At 43.4% G+C, this 19955-nt stretch overlaps 1 protein-coding gene across 1 annotated transcript in view; it reads right to left on the bottom strand.

Annotated features, from left to right (window-relative positions):
* MND1 (meiotic nuclear divisions 1) overlaps positions 1 to 6479 on the bottom strand; it is a 193839-nt gene extending 187360 nt beyond the window's left edge. Inside the window, exon 1 of the mRNA XM_073605308.1 lies at positions 6341 to 6479. Within this exon, the coding sequence (XP_073461409.1) occupies positions 6341 to 6343 (3 nt within the window). The 5' untranslated portion in view covers positions 6344 to 6479. The remainder of the gene's footprint in view (positions 1 to 6340) is intronic.
* Between the last annotated feature and the right edge of the window lie 13476 nt (positions 6480 to 19955).

The raw sequence follows: 19955 nt of genomic DNA, 5'->3' as shown, positions 1-19955 counted from the left end.
GCGATTTTATGCACATTTTTAATGTTAAATGCATTTTTTTTTTGTAAGCGGAAGAGACTGGTTGTTAACCACTTACAGTAACACCAGGACCTCCCGGACCTTTAAGAGGTTTCTGGTGTCGGTGTCTTGTCGAATACAGTCCCCTATCCAGAAGTGTCCGCCCTGTACTGCGCAGGCGCAGTACGGAGGACAAACGAGACGCCAAAAGTCTCCGAAGTTCAACAGCTGATCGTCAGCTGTACACGGCGCCTGCGCATTTATTCTTACCCTATGTCCAGGATCATTCCCTACTATCCAAGTGGACATAGAGTTAGAATAAATAGTTGCCGAGTGCAGCGAGGCCGTGCCCGAAGCGTGGCGAGCGAAGCGAGCCCGCGAAGGGCCCTCTTACACAGCCATCGCTAACAGGTGCCCGAGCGCCGTGTACAGCTGATGGTCAGCTGATCAACTTCGGACATTTTCGGCATCTCCTGCTGCTCCGTACTGCGCAGGCGCTGCGCCTGCGCAGTAGGAAGCGGACACTATCTGATAGGAGGACACTATATGTCAGAACACCGAGAGGCGAGCCGTGGTTTCTGATCATGTGACCGCTGTGATTGGCTGTCACAGCAGTCACATGAACAGAAAGCTCCTGATCACAATTAGAGATCACAATTAGGGATCACAAGCTTTCCGTTAGCCGCTCTCAGCACAGCTCTATTTACATTCAGGTACACATATATGCAGCCGCTCTGCATTAAGGCCCACACACCGAAGGACCACATATATGCGTACAGTCGGCGTGAAGAGGTTAAACACAAAACCCTACCAAAAACACGCAAACAGAATTTTTCATGCGCTCCCACTGAAGTCAATAGGACCAAAAATGCACCGCTGCACCAAAAGAATTACCTGCACCTTAAAAAAAATTGGGCTGCATAGCATTGTATTGATAGGAGCAGGCACCATAGAGAATGTGATTTACATTGTCATGTTTAGATTGAACGGAGCCTCACTGTAAGTGGCAGCCAGTGCTGTCATACAGGAGCTCATAGCCTTACCTAACCTTCAACTCCAGCTACTCATAGCTTACACTGGACATTCTGCTGCTCCCAATGGCAGTACATGATGGCAGCTTATGAATGGAAGGTATGTGCTGCTGGGGCCAGGCATTAAATGGTTCTAAAGCCTAAAGGTTTTTTTTTACCTTAATGCATTCTATGCATTAGGGTAAAAAAAATTCTGTGTCGCAGAATCCACCCCAGCACCCTCTTATACTCACCTGAGCCCATTTCCGATCCAGAGATGTGCATGAGCAGTTCTCTCCCCTCCTCAATTGGCAGAATGATAGCAGCAAGAGCCATTGGTTCCCGCTGTGGCAATCAACTCTTGTGATGGAGTGGGGGGCGTGGCTGAGCCAACCTGTAAAGTGGCTTTCTTTTGAGGCATATTGAAGAAATGGATTCTGGACAGCCGCACTCTGATAAAAGCCTTTATTGTAATAAATAGTCAACATTCACGTGACAACAGAATCAGGAAAAACCATGCTATGACTAAGCAACAATGATGTTGTGAAACGTGTCAGTAGTTTGCCCTGCTTCTGTTGTCACAAGAACGTTGACTACTCATTGCAATAAAGGCTTTTATCGGAGTGCGGCTGTCCAGAATCCATTTCTTCAATATTGCTCGTGCTGAGCCTGCACCTGGCTTCCACTTTGAGGAGGGCATTTTCTTCTGTACACCACCTGGAGCGGTTCACCCTTTTGTTTTCTTTTGAGACATTTGCCAAAGAGAAGGACCCCCTGCAGGGGACCTGAGAAGAGGAGGGCCAGGGCTCCTCTGTGCAGAACAAGTGTACGAAGCAGGTAAGTATTATGTTTTTTTATTTTATTAAAACACAAAAAAGATGAAGTTTTAATATCACTTTAGTCAAAATTGTTCTCCCTAAATCAGATATAAATAAAATGACTCACATGCGTTTGATTTTTTTTTTCAATTTCCTCCTTGAAGCTTCCTTCCAGAAAAAAAAACATGATACAAATGTTATAAATGGAATTGCAGTTCAGTGAGTAAAATAAGTATTTGATCTCCAAGCAAAACATGACTTGGTACTTGGTGGAAAAACCCTTTCTGCCAAGCACAGAGTTAAGACGTTTCTTGTAGTTGGTTACCAGGTTTGCACACATCTCAGGAGGGATTTTGGTCCACTCTTCTTTACAAAACTTCTCCTAATTCCTTAAAGTGGTTGTTAAACCACTCTAAGCTGTATACACCATCAGCACTGCCTCCTATTGCAGTGTCCCCCTCTGTGTACGATTTATACAAATAAATGCTGCTCACATGACCAGCCAGCTTTCTCCTTTCCTGCTCTGGGAGATGCAGTGGGCGGGGCTGAGATTTCCCTGCTGATGTCAGTCGGGAGGTGAGGAGGAGAGAGCTGGCTGGTCACGTGAGCACAAGCGCAGCTCTTAAATGAGGTATTCACAGCATTTATATTTATAAATCATTCCCAGAGGGGGACACTGCAATGGGAGGCAGTGCTGATGGTGTATACAGGTTAGTGTTATGAGAGCAGCAGGAGGGGCAGTACTGTCACAAGCAGATAGACAGAGGGGAAGGGGAGGAGGACACAGGAGCAGAGAGAAGAGCTGCAGCTAGCAGGCTGCGGATGACGGTGGCACGTAAACTGACCACGGTGTCAGGCTCAGCAGCCATGATACACCGTGGTCAGTATACAGAGGGGAGGGTAGAAACTGGCAGGATCAGACAGGTTTTTTTTTTGTTTTTTTTTTTTTAGGTATTACAGGGGGTCAAATGACACAGGACAAGCACTGTGTCATGTAACATGTTTTAAAGGAGCAAGATCCTTTTTTTTGGGGGGGGGGGTTAACAAACGCTTTAAAGGTTTCTTGGCAACTTGAAGTTTCAGCTCCCTCCATACATTTTCTATAGGATTAAGGCCCGGAGACTGGCTGGGCCACTCCATGACCTTAATGTGCTTCTTCTTGAGCCACTCCTTTGTTGCCTTGGCGGCATGTTTTGGGTCATTGTCATGCTGGAAAACCCATCTTTGGTGTTATGGCTAAGGGAAGAAGGTTCTCATCCAAGATTTTACAATACATGGCCCTGTCCTCAATGCGGCAAAGTCGGCCTGTACCCTTAGCAGAGAAACAACCCCAAAGCATAATGTTTCCACCTCCATGCTTGACTGTAGGGATGCGTTCTTAGGGTCATAGTCAGCATTTTTTTCCTCTAAATACAGCAAGTCGAGTTAATGCCAAAGAGCTCAATTTTGGTCTTGTCTGACCACAGCAGATTCTCCCAATCTGAATCATTTAGATATTCACTGGCAAACTTCAGACGGGCCTGTACACGTGCCTTCTTGAGGAGGGGGACCTTTCTGGTACTGCAGGATTTCAATCCATGGGGGTGTATTGTGTTACCAATGATTTGTTTGGTGACTGTGGTCTCAACTGCCTTGAGATCATTCACAAGCTCCTCCCGTGTAGTTCTGGGCTGATCCCTCACTTTTCTCAAGATCATCCTTACCCCATGAGGTGAAATCTTGCATCTAGCTCCAGACTGAGGGTGATTGATGGTTATTTTGTATTTCTTCCATTTGCGAAAGATCACTGCAACAGTTTTCTCCTTCTCACCAAGCTTCTTGCTGATGGACTTGTAGCCCATTCCAGCTTTATGCAAGTCTACAATCTTGACCCTGATGTCCTTTGACAGCTCTTTGGTCTTGCCCATGATGGTGAGGTTTGAATGGATGAAAGATTCTGTGGACAGATCTTTTATACACATAATGAGCTGGTCCTTAGAAGCACCTTCTTAAATTGACAGGACTAATCTGTGTACCACATGAGCACATACTGTAGCCAGTCTGTGGGAGCCAGAATTATTGTTGGTTGGTAGGGGATAAAATACTTATTTTACTCACTGAACTGCAACCCTAAATTTATAACATTTGTATCATGTGTTTTTTTCTGGATTTTTGGTTGATATTCCGTCTCTATCATTTAACCACTTGCCGACCAGCCGCCATTTTACTGCGGCAGGTCGGCACGATCCCGCGAGCCTTCGTAGCTATACGTCGGCTCCTTTAAGCGTGATAGCAGGTGTGCCAATGCTCGTGGCCGGCCCACGAGTGATCGTGGGCATGAGAGCCAGAACAGGGATGTGTGTGTGTGTGTGTGTGTGTAAACACACAAATCCCTGTTCTGTGAGAAGATGCAGATTGTGAGTTCCTATTAGATGGGAAACACGATCTGTCATCTCCTATAGTCAGTCCCCTCCCCCTACAGTTAGAACACACAGTCAGGGAACACAGTTAACCCCTTGATCGTCCCCTAGTATTAACCCCTTCCCTGCCAGTGACATTTATACAGTAATCAGTACATTTTTATAGCATTGATCGCTGTATAATTGTCAATCATCCCAAAAATGTGTCCGATCTGTCCGCCATAATGTCATAGTCACGAAAAAAAAAAAAAAAAAATTGCAGATCGCCACCATTACAAGTACACACAAAAAAAAAAAAAATAATAATGCCATAAATCTATACCCTATTTTGACGCTATAACTTTTACGCAAACCAATCAATATACGCTTATTGCGATTTTTATTACCAAAAATATGTAGAAGAATACATATTAGCCTAAACTGAGAAAAAAAAATTGCTTTTTAAAAAAAAAAAAAAAAAAAAATGGGGATATTATAGCAAAAAGTACAAAATATTGTTTTTTTTAAAAATTGACGCTCTTTTTTTATTTATAGCGCAAAAAATAAAAACCGCAGAGATGATCAAATACCACCAAAAGAAAGCTATTTGTTTGTGGGAAAAAAAGGAGGTCAATTTTGTTTGGGTACGTCGTCGCAAGACCACGCAATTGTCAGTTAAAGCGACGCAGTGCCGAATCGCAAAAAGTGCTCTGGTCATTGAGCAGCCAATTCTTGCAGGGCTGAAGTGGTTAACCACTTGACATCCGCGCTATGGCCGAATGACGGCCACAGCGCGGACCTACATTCCCGGGAGGCCGTCATATGACGGCCTCCCCTGTGCACGCTCCCTGCGCGCGCCCTACAGGGCGCGCGCCGGGCGCGGTGTGATCACCGAGTCACTGAGACTCGGCTGATCACCGATCTGAGTAAGGGGCCGGTCCCGGCCCCTTACCATGTGATCAGCTGTCAGCCAATGACAGCTGATCACATGATGTAAACAGGAAGATCGGTAATCGGTTTTTTTTTTACTCGCGCTGACAGCGCGAGTAAAGAAAAAAGCCGATCACCGGCTCAGATGCCAGGGACATCAGTCCCAAAGTAAGAGCACAAAACATTCTCATCAGTGCCACCCAAAAGTGCCACCTAACAGTGCCCACAGTGCCACCTAACAGTGCCCACAGTGCCACCTAACAGTGCCCACAGTGCCACCTATCAATGCCAACAAGTGCCACCTATCAATGCTCACAAGTGCCACCTACCAATGCCCACCTGTAGTGCCAATCAGTGCCACCTGTCAGTGCTGCCCATCACTGCCACCCATCAGTGCCCATCACTGCCACCCATCAGTGCCCATCACTGCCACCTATCAGTGCCCATCACTGCCGCCTCATCAACGTACATCAATGAAGGAGAAAAATTACCCGTTAAAATTTTTTTATAACAAAATATAAAAAAAAAAATTTTTTTTTTTTAAAAAAATTCAGGTTTTTAAATTTTTTTAACAAAAAGTAAAAACCGCAGAGGTGATCAAATACCACTAAAAGAAAGCTCTATTTGTGGGAAAAAAATGATAAAAATTTCATTTGGGTACAGCGTTGTATGACCGCGCAATTGTCATTCAAAATGCGTTAGCGCTGAAAGCTAAAAATTGGTCTGGATAGGAGGGGGGTTTAAGTGCTCGGTAAGCAAGTGGTTAAAATACACCTATAATAATTATTGACCCTTCATTTCTTTGTAAGTGGGCAAACTTACAAAATCTGTAGGGGATCAAATCAATATTATCCGCACTGTATATTATTTTTATTTGCTTCAGGAAACTAATTTGTATAAATAATAAAAATTACATATAAAAATATATAAATATCAGAAAAATAAATAACTTTAGAGTGAACCAGTGGCTTCGCCCTGTATAGGAGACACAAGACAGATTCACTTTTATTGTAACTCATGTTTTCTTGAATGTGCCCAGAGGGAGGCCTGTGTCCTCCTGTGTACACGTCCATTGGTGAGAACCCAATTCCTATACACGCCCCTTATGTCTGAGGGATCCAGACCATGCTGAGCACGGGCTCCATTGTTTTATTCCTCTCATACGGGAATACGCCGTGTAATAGAACATAAGAGATAGAGCGCTCACCATGCTGCCAGTATCTGGTCACCTAATACCAGCTGCCTGCACTGCCCACTCCGCTTCCGAGACCGCGGAAAAATTCAGTCCTACTACAGGCGCCGCCCAACAGCGTTTCCTATGCAGCTGATTGGTCTGCGCTGAACCTTGGCTTCTTCACTCCATAGGCTCGCTGCAAATATGATGGCGCGTACGTCCGCTTCCTCTCTTCAGAAAACACAAGAAGAAAGGCGTGCGCACGTGGCGGCCATTTTTCCGGAGTCTAAAATCCAAGTTTTCTGAACGTTTGAATTACGCATTCCAGATCACGCTACTGTTTAACTAGACGGTTTTTTTCCTGTTATTCATAAAGTTATAATAACAAGAAAATGTGAATCAGTGTGTTTTTTCTGTTACCACTGGCTGTCAGGGAAAAGTTTGACATTTTTCACATGTTAACCAGTTCAGCTGCAGAAGAGTTACCCCACTTCATGACCAGGCCATTTTTTGCGATCTAGCACTGCGTCGCTTTAACTGACAACTATGCGACGCTGTATCCAAACAAAATTGACGTCCTTTTTTCCCCACAAATAGAGCTTTCTTTTGGTGGTATTTGATCATCTCTGCGGTTTTTATTTGGGCGCTATAAAAAGAACGATATTTTTTACTTTTTGCTATAATAAATATCCAAAAAATAGGAATAAAAAAAACTAAATTTCTTCATCAGTTTAGGCCAATATGTATTCTTCTACATACTTTTGGTAAAAAAAAAAAATCGCAACAAGCGTATATTGATTGTTTTGCACAAAAGTTATAGCGACTACAAAATAGGGGATATATTTATGGCATTTTAATTTTTTTTAGGGCCAGGACACCCTTTAGTAGGTACAATGTTAATTAGCAGACTCCAAGACTTCTATAGGTAGACAGCCATGCAGGGAAAGGCACCCAGCCAGACACCACGTCTGCATGTGTAAACACGCTGTCTCAGTGCTGGCCCTACCATGGGACCCACTGGGACCATCTAACAAGTGACAATCCGCAACGTGTGGCAGGTGACGTTGTGGCAAGTGACAATCCGCTACGTGTGGCAGGTGACGTTGTGGCAAGTGACAATCCGCTACGTGTGGCAGGTGACGTGGCAATCCGTTACGTGTGGGTCACGTCGTGGCAAGTGACAATCCGCTACATGTGGCAGGTGAATTGGCAAGTGACAATCCCCAATATGTGGCAGGTGACGTTGTTGCAAGTGACAATCTGCTACATGTGAAGGTGAAGTGGTAAGTGACAATCCGCAACGTGTGGCAGGTGACGTCGTGGCATGTGACAATCCGCAACGTGTGGCAAGTGACAATCCGCTATGTGTGGCAGGTGAAGTGACAAGTGACAACCCATAATGTGTGGCAGGTCATGTCGTGGCAAGTAACAATCCGCTACGTGTGGCAGGTGAAGTGGCAAGTGAAAATCCGCAACGTGTGGCAGGTGACGTCGTGGCAATCCGCTACGTGTGGCAGTTGACGTTGTGGCAAGTGACAATCCACAATGTGTGGCAGGTGACGTCGTGGCAAGTGACAGTCCGCTATGTGTGGCAGGCGAAGTGACAATCCGTAACGTGTGGCAGGTGACGTCGTGGCAAGTGACAATCCGCTACGTGTGGCAGGTGAAGTGGCAAGTGAAAAGCCGCAACATGTGGCAGGTGACGTCGTGGCAATCCGCTATGTGTGGCAGGTGACGTCGTGGCAAGTGACAATCCACAATGTGTAAGGACGATAGGGGGCGCTAGATACCATATTATTCAAGTGCTCTAAATAAATAAATCTCCTGCATTACCAAAAAAATGGAAATGTAAGAAAGCTAGGGGGCGCTAGATACCATACTATTCAAGTGCTTTAAATAAATAAATATCCTGCATTACCAAAAAAATGAAAAACATAATAATGACAAATCATAATTAGATTACACATAGGAGTGCCCACAATAGTGAAAAAAATATATAGTGATTGATTGTCCACATAAAAAAGTGTTTTGAAGTGGTTGAAATGATATCTTTCAATAATATCCCAATCTTGTTGCTGTAAACGAAAGGTTTTCCATCACCAAAGGAAAATAAGAAAAAGGAAAACACCTCGAAGTAGTAGATATCTGCTTACCAGATACCAATGACTCCTTTAGTTAAAAAGAGAGTCACTAGCGCTTGTGCAGGGTTGTGCCTGCTCACATGGATGGCCGGACTGTGGTTGGTATTATAGGCATGGATCGTTCCCGTCAAGCTCATTCAAGATAGGATAAGGATACATAGGAAACAAAAACAGTCTCCATAGCGTGGATGTAAGTGGCCATTTGGCTTTTTAATTTGTTTACTTTTTTAATAAATGGTTTTACGCTATGGAGACTGTTTTTGTTTCCTATGTATCCTTATCCTATCTTGAATGAGCTTGACGGGAACGATCCATGCCTATAATACCAACCACAGTCCGGCCATCCATGTGAGCAGGCACAACCCTGCACAAGCGCTAGTGACTCTCTTTTTAACTAAAGGAGTCATTGGTATCTGGTAAGCAGATATCTACTACTTCGAGGTGTTTTCCTTTTTCTTATTTTCCTTTGGTGATGGAAAACCTTTCGTTTACAGCAACAAGATTGGGATATTATTGAAAGATATCATTTCAACCACTTCAAAACACTTTTTTATGTGGACAATCAATCACTATATATTTTTTTTCACTATTGTGGGCACTCCTATGTGTAATCTAATTATGATTTGTCATTATTATGTTTTTCATTTTTTTGGTAATGCAGGATATTTATTTATTTAAAGCACTTGAATAGTATGGTATCTAGCGCCCCCTAGCTTTCTTACATTTCCATTTTTTTGGTAATGCAGGAGATTTATTTATTTAGAGCACTTGAATAATATGGTATCTAGTGCCCCCTATCGTCCTTACATTCCTTTTTTTGATTATCTATTTTTTTGATTATTCAAAAATTGGGGAGCAGCTTACACTGATTGTTTATATATTTCCACAAATTTTCTTTATTGTTGGGAATGTTTTCTTACTAGATGTATCACCAGTATATGTAATTCATATATATTATCTGCTATCGACACCACTGGCGCGAAGGTTTTTACTATTTTCTAATCCACAATGTGTGGCAGGTGACGTCGTGGCAACTGACAATCCGCAACGTGTGGCAGGTGACGCAGCAAATGACAATCCGCATCTGAAGGCAAGTGACACGCTCAGGGCTCCCACTGATTCTGCATTATGGTGAGTTGAACCATTTTATTTTATATAACAATGTAATAATAGAAATAATGCACTTCAATCATTCTTTTTTGCAATACGACACTGCATCGCTTTAACTGACAATTGCGCGGTTGTGTGACATTGTACCCAAACAAAATTTGCAGACTTTTTTTCCCCACAAATAGAGCTTTCGTTTGGTGGTATTTGATCACTGCCATTTTTTTTTTTGGGTGCTATAAACAAAAAAAGAGCGACAATTGCGGAATTTTCCCAATTCTTCATCATCCCTGGTTGGGGAGAATACTGCTCTGGTACTTACTTCAGCTACTCACAGTGGTCCCTGGTAATAAGGTGGATGGTCCCTTAGTGGCGACATCTTCCCCACTACCTCTGACCACAACAGGTTCTTGGCCGGCAGAACCGTTACTTCTGGTTGGACTTCAAGCCACAATCCCAACCCTACACTGCTCTCTTGCTTCTGGATAGGCCCTAAGTGCCTAAAGGACCTAAAAGTGGAGAGTAGGAGATGGTCGGACAGATTGCGGTAGGGAATTCCAAAGGATGGGAGAGGCTCGGGAGAAGTCCTGGAGGAAGTGACAAGGGAACTATAGAGCAGGAGGTCTTGGGAGGAACAAAGAGAATGATTAGGTTGGTATATTGAGATTAGGTTAGTGATGTAGCTGGGGGCCAAGTTGTGGATGGCTTTGTAAGTTATTGTTAGTATTTTTAATTTAATTCTTTGGGAAGGATTGGCAGAGAGGGATAGCAGACCTTGAGCGGTTTGTAAGGTGGATGAGTCTGGCAGCAGCATTCATGATGGCCTGAATAGGGGATAGCCTATTTAAAGGTACTCCAATGAGGAGGGAGTTGCAGTAGTTGAGGCGAGAGATAACCAGGGTGTGTATTAGGAGCTTTGTGGTTTCAGTGGTTAGGAAGGGGTGTATTTTGGAGATGTTGCAGAGGTTGAGGCGGCAAGCTTTGGAAAGCGATTGGATGTGGGGCTGAAAGGAGAGTTCAGAGTCCAGGACTACACCTTGAACCCTGGCATGAGGGGATGGGTTGATGGTTGTGCCATTGATCTTGACAGAGAAGTCAGGGGAAATATTATGAGCTTGGTTTTGGACAGGTTGAGTTGAGGAAGAAATTACAATATGTAAACAATACTCTGTTGCTCTCAACAAAATTCTGTAAAGTATCTATTCTAAGATTATCTAAGGGCACTATTTTTTTTTTTTGCTGTCCATGTCCCCCTGAAGAGATTTCTCCTCACATCCTGTTCTAGAGACAACAGGAAGTGAGGTGATCTCTCCAAAATGAGGGTATATCCCCTTGCTTAACCACTTCCAGACTGCCCGCCGTCGTAATACGTCGGTACTTTGACGTTAAATACCGGGGTTATGGCAGCAGATAACTCCATCCAAGACATTTTTTTTTTTTATTGCATTTAAGTGTAAATGTAAGATCTGAGGTCTTTTTGACCCTGATCTCACATTAAAGAGGTCCTGTCATGCTTTTTTTCTATTACAAGGGATGTTTACATCCCTTGTAATAGGAATAAAAGTGATCCCATTTTTTTTTTTTTTTTTTAAAGGGACAGTGTAAAAATAAAAAGTAAAATAAATAAGAAAAAAAATATTTTTTAAAGCGACCCGTCCCACCGTGCTTGCGCGCAGAAGCAAATGCATACGTAAGTCGCGCCCGCATGCGTGAACAGTGCTCAAACCACACATGAGGTATCGCCACGATCGTTAGAGCGAGAGCAATAATTCCAGCAAAAGACCTTCTCTGTATCTCAAAACTGTAGACATTTGTAAACGTCACCTAAGGAGATTTTTAGGTGTCAAAGTTTGTCGCCATTCCACGAGCAGGCACAATTTTGAAGAGTGACATGTTGGGTATCAATTTACTTGGCATAACATTATCTTTCACAATATAAAAAAATTGGGCTAACTTTACTGTTTTCTTATTTTTCAGTCCAAAAGAGTGCATTTAACCACTTAACCACAACTGGGCACTTAAACCCCCTTCCTAACCAGACCAATTTCCAGCTTTTGGTGCTCTCACATTTTGAATGACAATTACTCAGGCATGCAACACTGTATCTATATGAAAATTTTTGTCCTTTTTTTCACACAAATGGAACTTTCTTTTGGTGGTATTTAATCACCGCTGGGTTCTTTATTTTTTGCGCCGTAAAAGAAAAAAGACCAAAAAATCTGTAAAAAAATAAATTTTTCTTCATTTCTGTTATAATATTTTGCAAATTAGTAATTTTTCTTCATATATTTTGGCCAAAATTTATACCGCTACATATCTTTGGTAAAATTAACCCAAATCGGTGGATATTATTTGGTCTTTGTGAAAGTTATAGAGTCCAAAAGCTATGGTGCGAATATCTGAAAATTGATCACACCTGAAGTACTGACGGCCTATCAAATTTCTTGAGACCCTAACATTCCAGTAAAGTACAAATACCCCCCAAATGACCCCTTTTTGGAAAGAAGACATTCCAAGGTATTTAGAAAGATGCATGGTGAGTTTTTTGAAGTTGTCATTTTTTCCCACAATTCTTTGCAAAATCAAGGTTTTTTTTTTTACTTTTCTTTTTTCCCCACAAAATTGTCATATTAGCAGGGTATTTTGTCACAAACCGCATATGCATACCACAAATTACACCCCAAAACACATTCTGCTATTACTCCCGAGTACGGCGATACCACATGTGTGAGACTTTTACACAGCGTGGCCATATACAGAGGCCCAACATGCAGGGGAGCACCTTCAGACGTTCTGGAGCTCCCAGGCCAATTCTGACATTTCTCTCCTACATGTAAAAATCATCATTTATTAGCTAGAAAATTACATAGAACCCCAAAACATTATATATGTTTTTTTAGCAAAGACCCTAGAGAATACAATGGCGGTCGTTGCAACTTTTTATCTCGCACGGTATTTGCGCAGCAATTTTTTAACGCGTTTTTTTTACAAAAACCAAAACAGTAAAGCTAGCCTAATGTTTTTGCATAATGTGAAAGATGAAGTTACACCGAGTAAATAGATACCCAACATGTCACCTTTCAAAATTGCACGCGCTTGTGGAATGGCGCCAAACTTTGCTACTCAAAAATCCCCATAGGCGACGCTTTAAAATTTTTTACTGGTTACATGTTTTGAGTTACAGAGGAGGTCTAGGGCCAAAATTATTGCTCTCGCTCTACCGATCGCAGCGATACCTCACATGTGTGGTTTGAACACCGTTTTCATATGTGGGCGGGACTTACGTATGCGTTCGCTTCTGCATGCGAGCACACAGGGACAGGGGCGCTTTAAAATTTTTTTTTTTTTTTTATTGTTCATTTTACTTTATTTATTTTAGTTTGATGCTTTTTTCCAAAAAAAGAATATAAACATCCTTGTAATAGGAATATGGCATGACAGGTCCTCTTTACAGTGAGATATGGGGTCAATAAGACCCCACATCTCACCTCTAGGCTGGGAAGCCTGAAATAAAAAAAAAAAAACCATCCTGGCTTCGATCGTAGCGGTGAGTCGGTAGAAGTGCGGGAGGGGGGGGACATCCCCTCTCGCCTCCCGTAAGAACGATCAAGCAGTGGAACAGCTGCTATGATCGTTCTCATGGTGTAGGGAATCGCTGGCTGAAAAAGCTGATATCTGAATGATGCCTGTAGCTGCAACCATCATTCAGATATCTCCGCACAAAGTCAAGGACGTTGTATGACGGCCGGCGGGCGGGAAGTGGTTAAAACGCTTTTTTTTTTTTTAACACAAAGTTGTCCATTTATACAATATTTCTACCACATAACATGTACATACCAAAAATGACACCCCAAAATAGATTCTCCTACTCCTCCTAAGTACGGCGATACCACATGTGTGAGACTTCCACAGCCTGGCCACATACAGAGGGCGAGTACAGCTGAGCATGGCACAGCATGGCAGGGTATGGCGGGGTATGGCGGGGTATGGCGGGGTATTGCGGAGTATGGCGAGGAATGGCAGGGTATTGCAGAGTATGGCGGGGTATTGCAGGGTATGGCGGAGTATGGCGGAGTATGGCGGGGTATGGCGGAGTATGGCGGGGTATTGCGGAGTATGGCGGGGTATGGCGGGGGCATGGCAGAGTATGGCGGGGGCATGGCAGAGTATTGTGGGGGCATTGCAGAGTATTGTGGGGGCATTGCAGAGTATTGTGGGGGCATTGCAGAGTATTGCACAGCATTGCAGAGTATTGTAGGGGCATTGCAGAGTATTGCACAGCATTGCAGAGTATTGTGGGGGCATTGCAGAGTATTGCACAGCATTGCAGAGTATTGCACAGCATTGCAGAGTATTGTGGGGGTATTGCAGAGTATTGCACAGCATTGCAGAGTAATGTGGGGGTATTGCAGAGTATTGCACTGCATTGCAGAGTATTGTGGGGGTATTGCAGAGTATTGCACAGCATTGCATAGTAGTGAGGGATGGCTGAGCATGGATGGATGGATGTCTCTGTGCAGCGCTGTGGGCACTACACATCCCCCCCTCCGCTCACAGTGTACCGATCGGTACACAGGAGGGGAGGAGAGGAACCGGCGTCATCAGATGACGCCGATCTGTTTACATGTGATCGCGCCGTCATTTGACGGCGCGATCACATGGTAAACGGCCGCGATCAGCGGACATTTACCGGGATCCGTGATGCGCCGGGTCCTCCGGACCCGGCGGTCACGGTTGTGTTCGGGTGCGCGCCCCAGGGGGCGCGCGAGAGGGGAATTCTGGGAGGACGTCATAGTACGTCCTCCCAGAGTTATCCAACCGCCCTGCAGCCGTCATTCGGCTATGGGCCGGTTGGTAAGTGGTTAATGGTGTGACATAGTATCGCAACTGCTGCCATTTTATTCTCTTGGGTGTCTGAAAAAATTATTATATATATATATATATATATATATATATATATATATATTTATATTGTGGCATGGGGGATTGTTCAGCTCAGTGGTAGATGTGTTTTCATGTAGTGAGTCCACATCAGACAGGTGTTTATAGTTAAGGGCCTGGTAGCCTACGTTTATTAAGTGATAAAAACGAAACAAAAGTCCACTCAGGAATCCCACACAGAGGTTTAAACATCATTCAGACCCAACTGAAAATACAAGCCCACCCGGCTACTCTTCAACAGCACTGCTGCTACAGGTACTGGTCCCTCAAACTACCAGCTCTTCTAGGCCCACAGTCTTGGATGCACACAGCTTCTGGTTTCTTAAACGCACACAGGCTTCAAGCCCCTCAATGCACACAGCTTCTGTCTTCACACAGAGACACTCACTAGGAGCCACTGCTCCAACTCCACCTTCCTTCCACCTTCTGCTTTCACCAGCCCCTCGTTATATGGGCTGTGTGCAGCTGGGCACACACCCTGCTTGCTATCTTCAGGACCCGGACACAGGGTTGGAGATCCCATCCCACCCATGACTCTTGGGGATCTCCAAACTACAGAATCCCATCTGGAACTAGCAAAACCTGGAGAAAACTGACAGAGCAGTTTTCTCCATTTAAACTCTACACTCTGTAGTCTTGCAGTCCGCAGATATGCAAACTCTGTGTCTCTTTTACCTTCAATTTCACAGGGACAGAGCCTCGCTCTGCCACAATATATATATATGTAATATATAATAAATAATATATATAATAAATATGTTTAGGGGTTCTAAGTAAATCTAAGCAAAAAAAAAAAAAAAACAGGATTTTTACTTTAAGTTTGAAAAATAGGCCTGGTCCTTAAGTGGTTAAAGTAGAACTTCCCCGAAAGGGAGAAGTTCTGCTTGTTTGCTTGCCCTCCCCTCCACTGCCACATTTGGCGGGGGGGGGGGGGGGGTTGGGGCAGGTGGTGCCGGCAGGAATTAACCAGACATTTGAGCGGTGTGTGGCAAGCTTGAGACAGTCGTCACTGCAATACGTCTTTTAGATGATTTCCCTGTTGCTGGGGCAACACTTTTATTCCCAACACAGTTTGTTTTAGTAAGAATGGTGACTTGGACAGCTAGAAAAGGGCGAATCACCCCAGCAGGGACACAGCAAAAAAAAACACTGATAGGGGACTCTAACCTCACTAACCATACTACTATGGGGCCAGCATGTGCTCCAAATGGCGGAAGTGATGTCACAAGCGGACGTTCTTCCTGATGACGTTCTTGACGTGGTAAAACGGGTAGGAGTGGGACATCACATCCACCATTTGAACGCACACTGGCTGGTTCCAAAGCAAGGTTTTGTCAGGTAATTTTGGGTGCCAGGGGAGCACCAATTTAAGTGAGTGCTCTACTTTTTACAGTTACTGGGTTTTTTAATTAATAAACATGTTGGGCTATGACCACTTCCCTGGTCTTCTTTTTCTACAAACATTATAGGCGATTATGGAGTATACCTAGGAGGTTCCTGAAGGCACTTTAAAAGGAAAAAGGAGGAGGCTGACAGTGGAGAAGAAAATAAGCATTTGATTGGTGACCTATTTATGAATAATAAGTGGTCAATTCTTGCTGGTGAGTGAGAAGGGTACATTGAGCATTTATCAATGGATGGACTTATTATAGCACTTTTTTCTGTGTTTTGTGGCACAGTATTTTAACAATTGATGAACTTTGCTATGTTTGCACGTTTTTTGATTTATTGCACTGTATAAGATTGCATTTTGGGTTGTTTTTTTTAGTTCTGCAATTTGTACTTCTGAGACACACAGTAGTATTTTGGCAGTAGAGCACTGTTCTGCTTTGTATTTATGATTTAGAAGCGACAGTGTAACAATTTTGCACATGGTTTTGAGCAGCTGCTTATTATTTACAGTTATCTAACACTAATAATTTTCTTGATTTTAATCGTCATGGGCTATATTTTCTGAGCACGGGTGTTTACACTATATTTACACCTGGCGTGAATGTTTTTATACATATTGGATGTACACCTGTAGGAGCCATCTTGAATCCCAGATTGTTTCGATGCTTATTGGCCTTTATTAAAAAAAAAAAAAAAAGCCCATTTCCAAAGTGAGCATACACCTGTTGGGGGGTTCCTGGTGGTGGTATGGTGTGTGCACGTCCGGACTGGATGATACTTGGCACATCTCCATAGAGATTTAGGTTGGATACATCAGGGAACAATGGATTACATGTGATCACAGATTTATATGAACCTTATTTTTTATATGAATTACTTTTTATATGGATTGTTCTTGTAAGGTAAGGCAGATTCCCAGCACCAGAAAACTAGTGCGGGCTTCTGCTCATATTCTTGTGTGTGCATCACTCACATGCTCAAACCTCTAGGCAAAGAGGTAATAGATGAACTATTCCAGTTCATCGTGCTCGCATTTGTTGGCGCACTTGTACATGTACACAACAATTAGTGTGCGCACTTGGTGCCCAATGGCCTATTTAACTTGGTCTGTCACCATAAGCAATTGCTGGATGGTCTTCAGCTTGTACCTGTATTCCTGAGATCCAATCCTTTATACCTGCTTACCTGTGTATGACCTGGATTTCCCCTGGATTTTGCCTTTGCTCCTGCATTCATCTGATTTATTTGATCTCTCTGACCTCGGCCTGTTTACTGGACCCATCTCCTGCTCTGGTGCCAAGCAGCTTCAGTATCCTGCCCTGAGAACTGTGACCCCACAGGTTTATCCACCTGAAGCACTGACTTTGGCAGCCAGCTACTCCGGCACTCATGCCACTCCATACCCTCACACTTTTTGTCTCCACCTTTAGGCTCGGTTCACACTGGGACGACTTGGGATCCGACTTGTCGCCCCTCAAGTCGCCCCAGAAAGAGATTCACATGACAGTGAATGGGAGCGTCTTAATAGACACTACTGAAGTCGCTCCGACTTCAGAGCGTACTCCCTGTACTACTTGGATCCGACTTGGTAGGCGACCTGTACCATAGAAATCAATGGAAGTCGCCTCCAAGTCGGATCTCTCTCTAAAGTCAAGCGACTTTGCAGGCAAAAAATTTCGTTTGCCCAGGCAAACCCCTCCCTCCCAGAGAGCTGATTGTCCTGTGATTGGCCACAGCCGAAGTCGCCTGTCCTGGAGGCGACTTGAAGTCGCGTTGTAATTTGCTAAAGTCGCGCTGAAGCCGCGTTGAAGCCGCCGTACAAAGTCGCGCTGAAATCGTGTTGCCCCTGTGTGAACCGAGCCTTAGGAGTCGTGGGCAGGAGGTGCAAGAAAGGCCTCCACAACATTCAAGTCATCACCAGGTACCTCATAGTTCTTCTACATTGATTGCATTTTGGTTGACACAAATTATTTTGCAGTTTCATTATAGTTTATTTATAATTATGGGGTCATGTGAATTTTGAGACACTTGTCATTTGATTCATATTTTATTAAGTGTGATACATAATTAGATACATTGATTTTATAGCACAGCACCAAGTAAATTTGTACCTTTTTGAACAGGTGTGTTTGTAACAAACCATACAACGAATTTGAATGAGCCATATCCCTAAATCAAATGAAACACACACACACACACACACACACACATTTTTGGTCCTAGCTAGCAAAGCTCGCCACCAACACATCACCCTATAAAGGTTCTCCCTGGCTTTACACATCTGTAACTGTTGCAGGAAGGATGGTAAGTCTTTAACATGTGGTATGTAAATGCCCAACTTCACTTGCTCTGTAAAGGCAAGATGGCAGCACCCATTAGAAAAAAAAACAGACTATAGTAGAGCTTCTGTTCATAGATTTGACCATCAGCAGCTCGATCTTTATCCACTAGACCAGTCATTTTGAACTAGGATTCCTCCAGACTTTGCTAGGGGCTCCTTGATCTATGGCTGCTTGACCTCCTATCGGATGGTACTTGCCAAGTTCCCCAAGGCAGAGCCAATGACATGACACCAATTAGATCTTTTTATCTGTTTGTAAGAGTGACATTCTTTCCACTCACCAAAGGGGCATTCTGCCTGCCTGATTACTGTGTTTTAGGAGTTTCGCAAGATCCAAAAAAAAATAAAAAATATCTTCAGTCAACATTATGTTTCAATAGATTCAAATCTAACTTTTTATTCTTATTTCCAACATCTTATCTAAACTGCTATTATCGGTTACTTTTTTACTGTCACTTAAAACAACTCATAAGTAACTAAGCTACCTGGTGCAGGAAAGTTAAAGTTTTACTAAACCCAGGACCCTGCATTCACTATAGCTGGTCTCCCACGGAACATGGAAATACAATTATTTTAGCAAATATAAACTGCTGAATACTTTCTCTCATCAGCAGTATATAGCAGACTTGTGACTTCTATCAGTGTCCTGCCAAGCACGGTTTAAAGCTTGTAGGAGTTTGCATTCTCCTCTGACTGTCCTATGAGGCTGCAGGACCCCTGACCCTCTGTCTGGACAGTGCCGATTGGCCCTGTGCCGATTACATGCGCCCTCCCCAAAAATAAACAAAAAAAACTCTCTAGCAATACACACCAAACTGAGCATGTGCATTGTGCCCCCAAAGCTCTGTACTATCAGGGGATGAATTGGGGACTGTGGAAGAAGGGGAGGATCAGAAAAGACAGGATCAAACAGCCTTTTTACACAATATGCAGGATTAGCCCCTTAGGTTCCACAGTGAGTATAATGCTTTACTGCATATACAGACTCATTTTACTGTTTCAAATAGATCAGTGCATGCAGCTCCATCTCTCCTAATCTCTGTGCTGTGTCTGTCACAGCAGAACAGGGAACAGATTGCTGCTACTTAACAAAAGGGGCTTGTGTCACTTTGGTTAATTAGGAGCAGCATCTGCTTAATTTTGTATGTTTAGATGAGTAGTCCAAGCATTGTGCTTGAACCACTTTTTGATAATTCCCTCCCATTGTTTTTAGTTTTTCATAACATTTTTCTTCTATCCCTATCTGTTACTGTCTAAATCAAATGGTTTGCTAATTGCACAAACATTTCAGTGCTAAACTGTGCAGCTTCAGTTTCCTATTTTCCCTCTATGTTCACCAATGATGTAACTTTGTTTGGGGACCCACACGTCTCTTTCTGGCACCAGCATTACTACCTAGCTTGTTCCTGGTGCCAGGCTGCGGCCATTCTCATTAGCCAGTGCTGGATGAGGCCACTCTCGCTCATGCCATAAAGAAAAAAAAAAAAAAAAAAAAACAGAGCGCGCTCCAGCCACTGGCTCTGAAGAAGAGGGAAGCCCCTCAAAATGTGTTAGCCTTTTGAACGTTTATCATCCTGTTATGAGATGTGATGCATTGAGGTCTTGGACATGTAATATTTTGACAAACTTTGATGCAGCTGTTGGTTTGAGGGTATATTTATATATTTTTTTTTACAATAAAAAGATATGTTTTGAGGATAATGCACTTAGGCTGGTGCACCCTCTG

This window comes from Aquarana catesbeiana, linkage group LG01, assembly GCF_042186555.1.
Source record: "Aquarana catesbeiana isolate 2022-GZ linkage group LG01, ASM4218655v1, whole genome shotgun sequence".
Lineage (NCBI taxonomy): Eukaryota > Metazoa > Chordata > Amphibia > Anura > Ranidae > Aquarana > Aquarana catesbeiana.
This window is presented reverse-complemented; position numbering and strand designations above follow the sequence as displayed.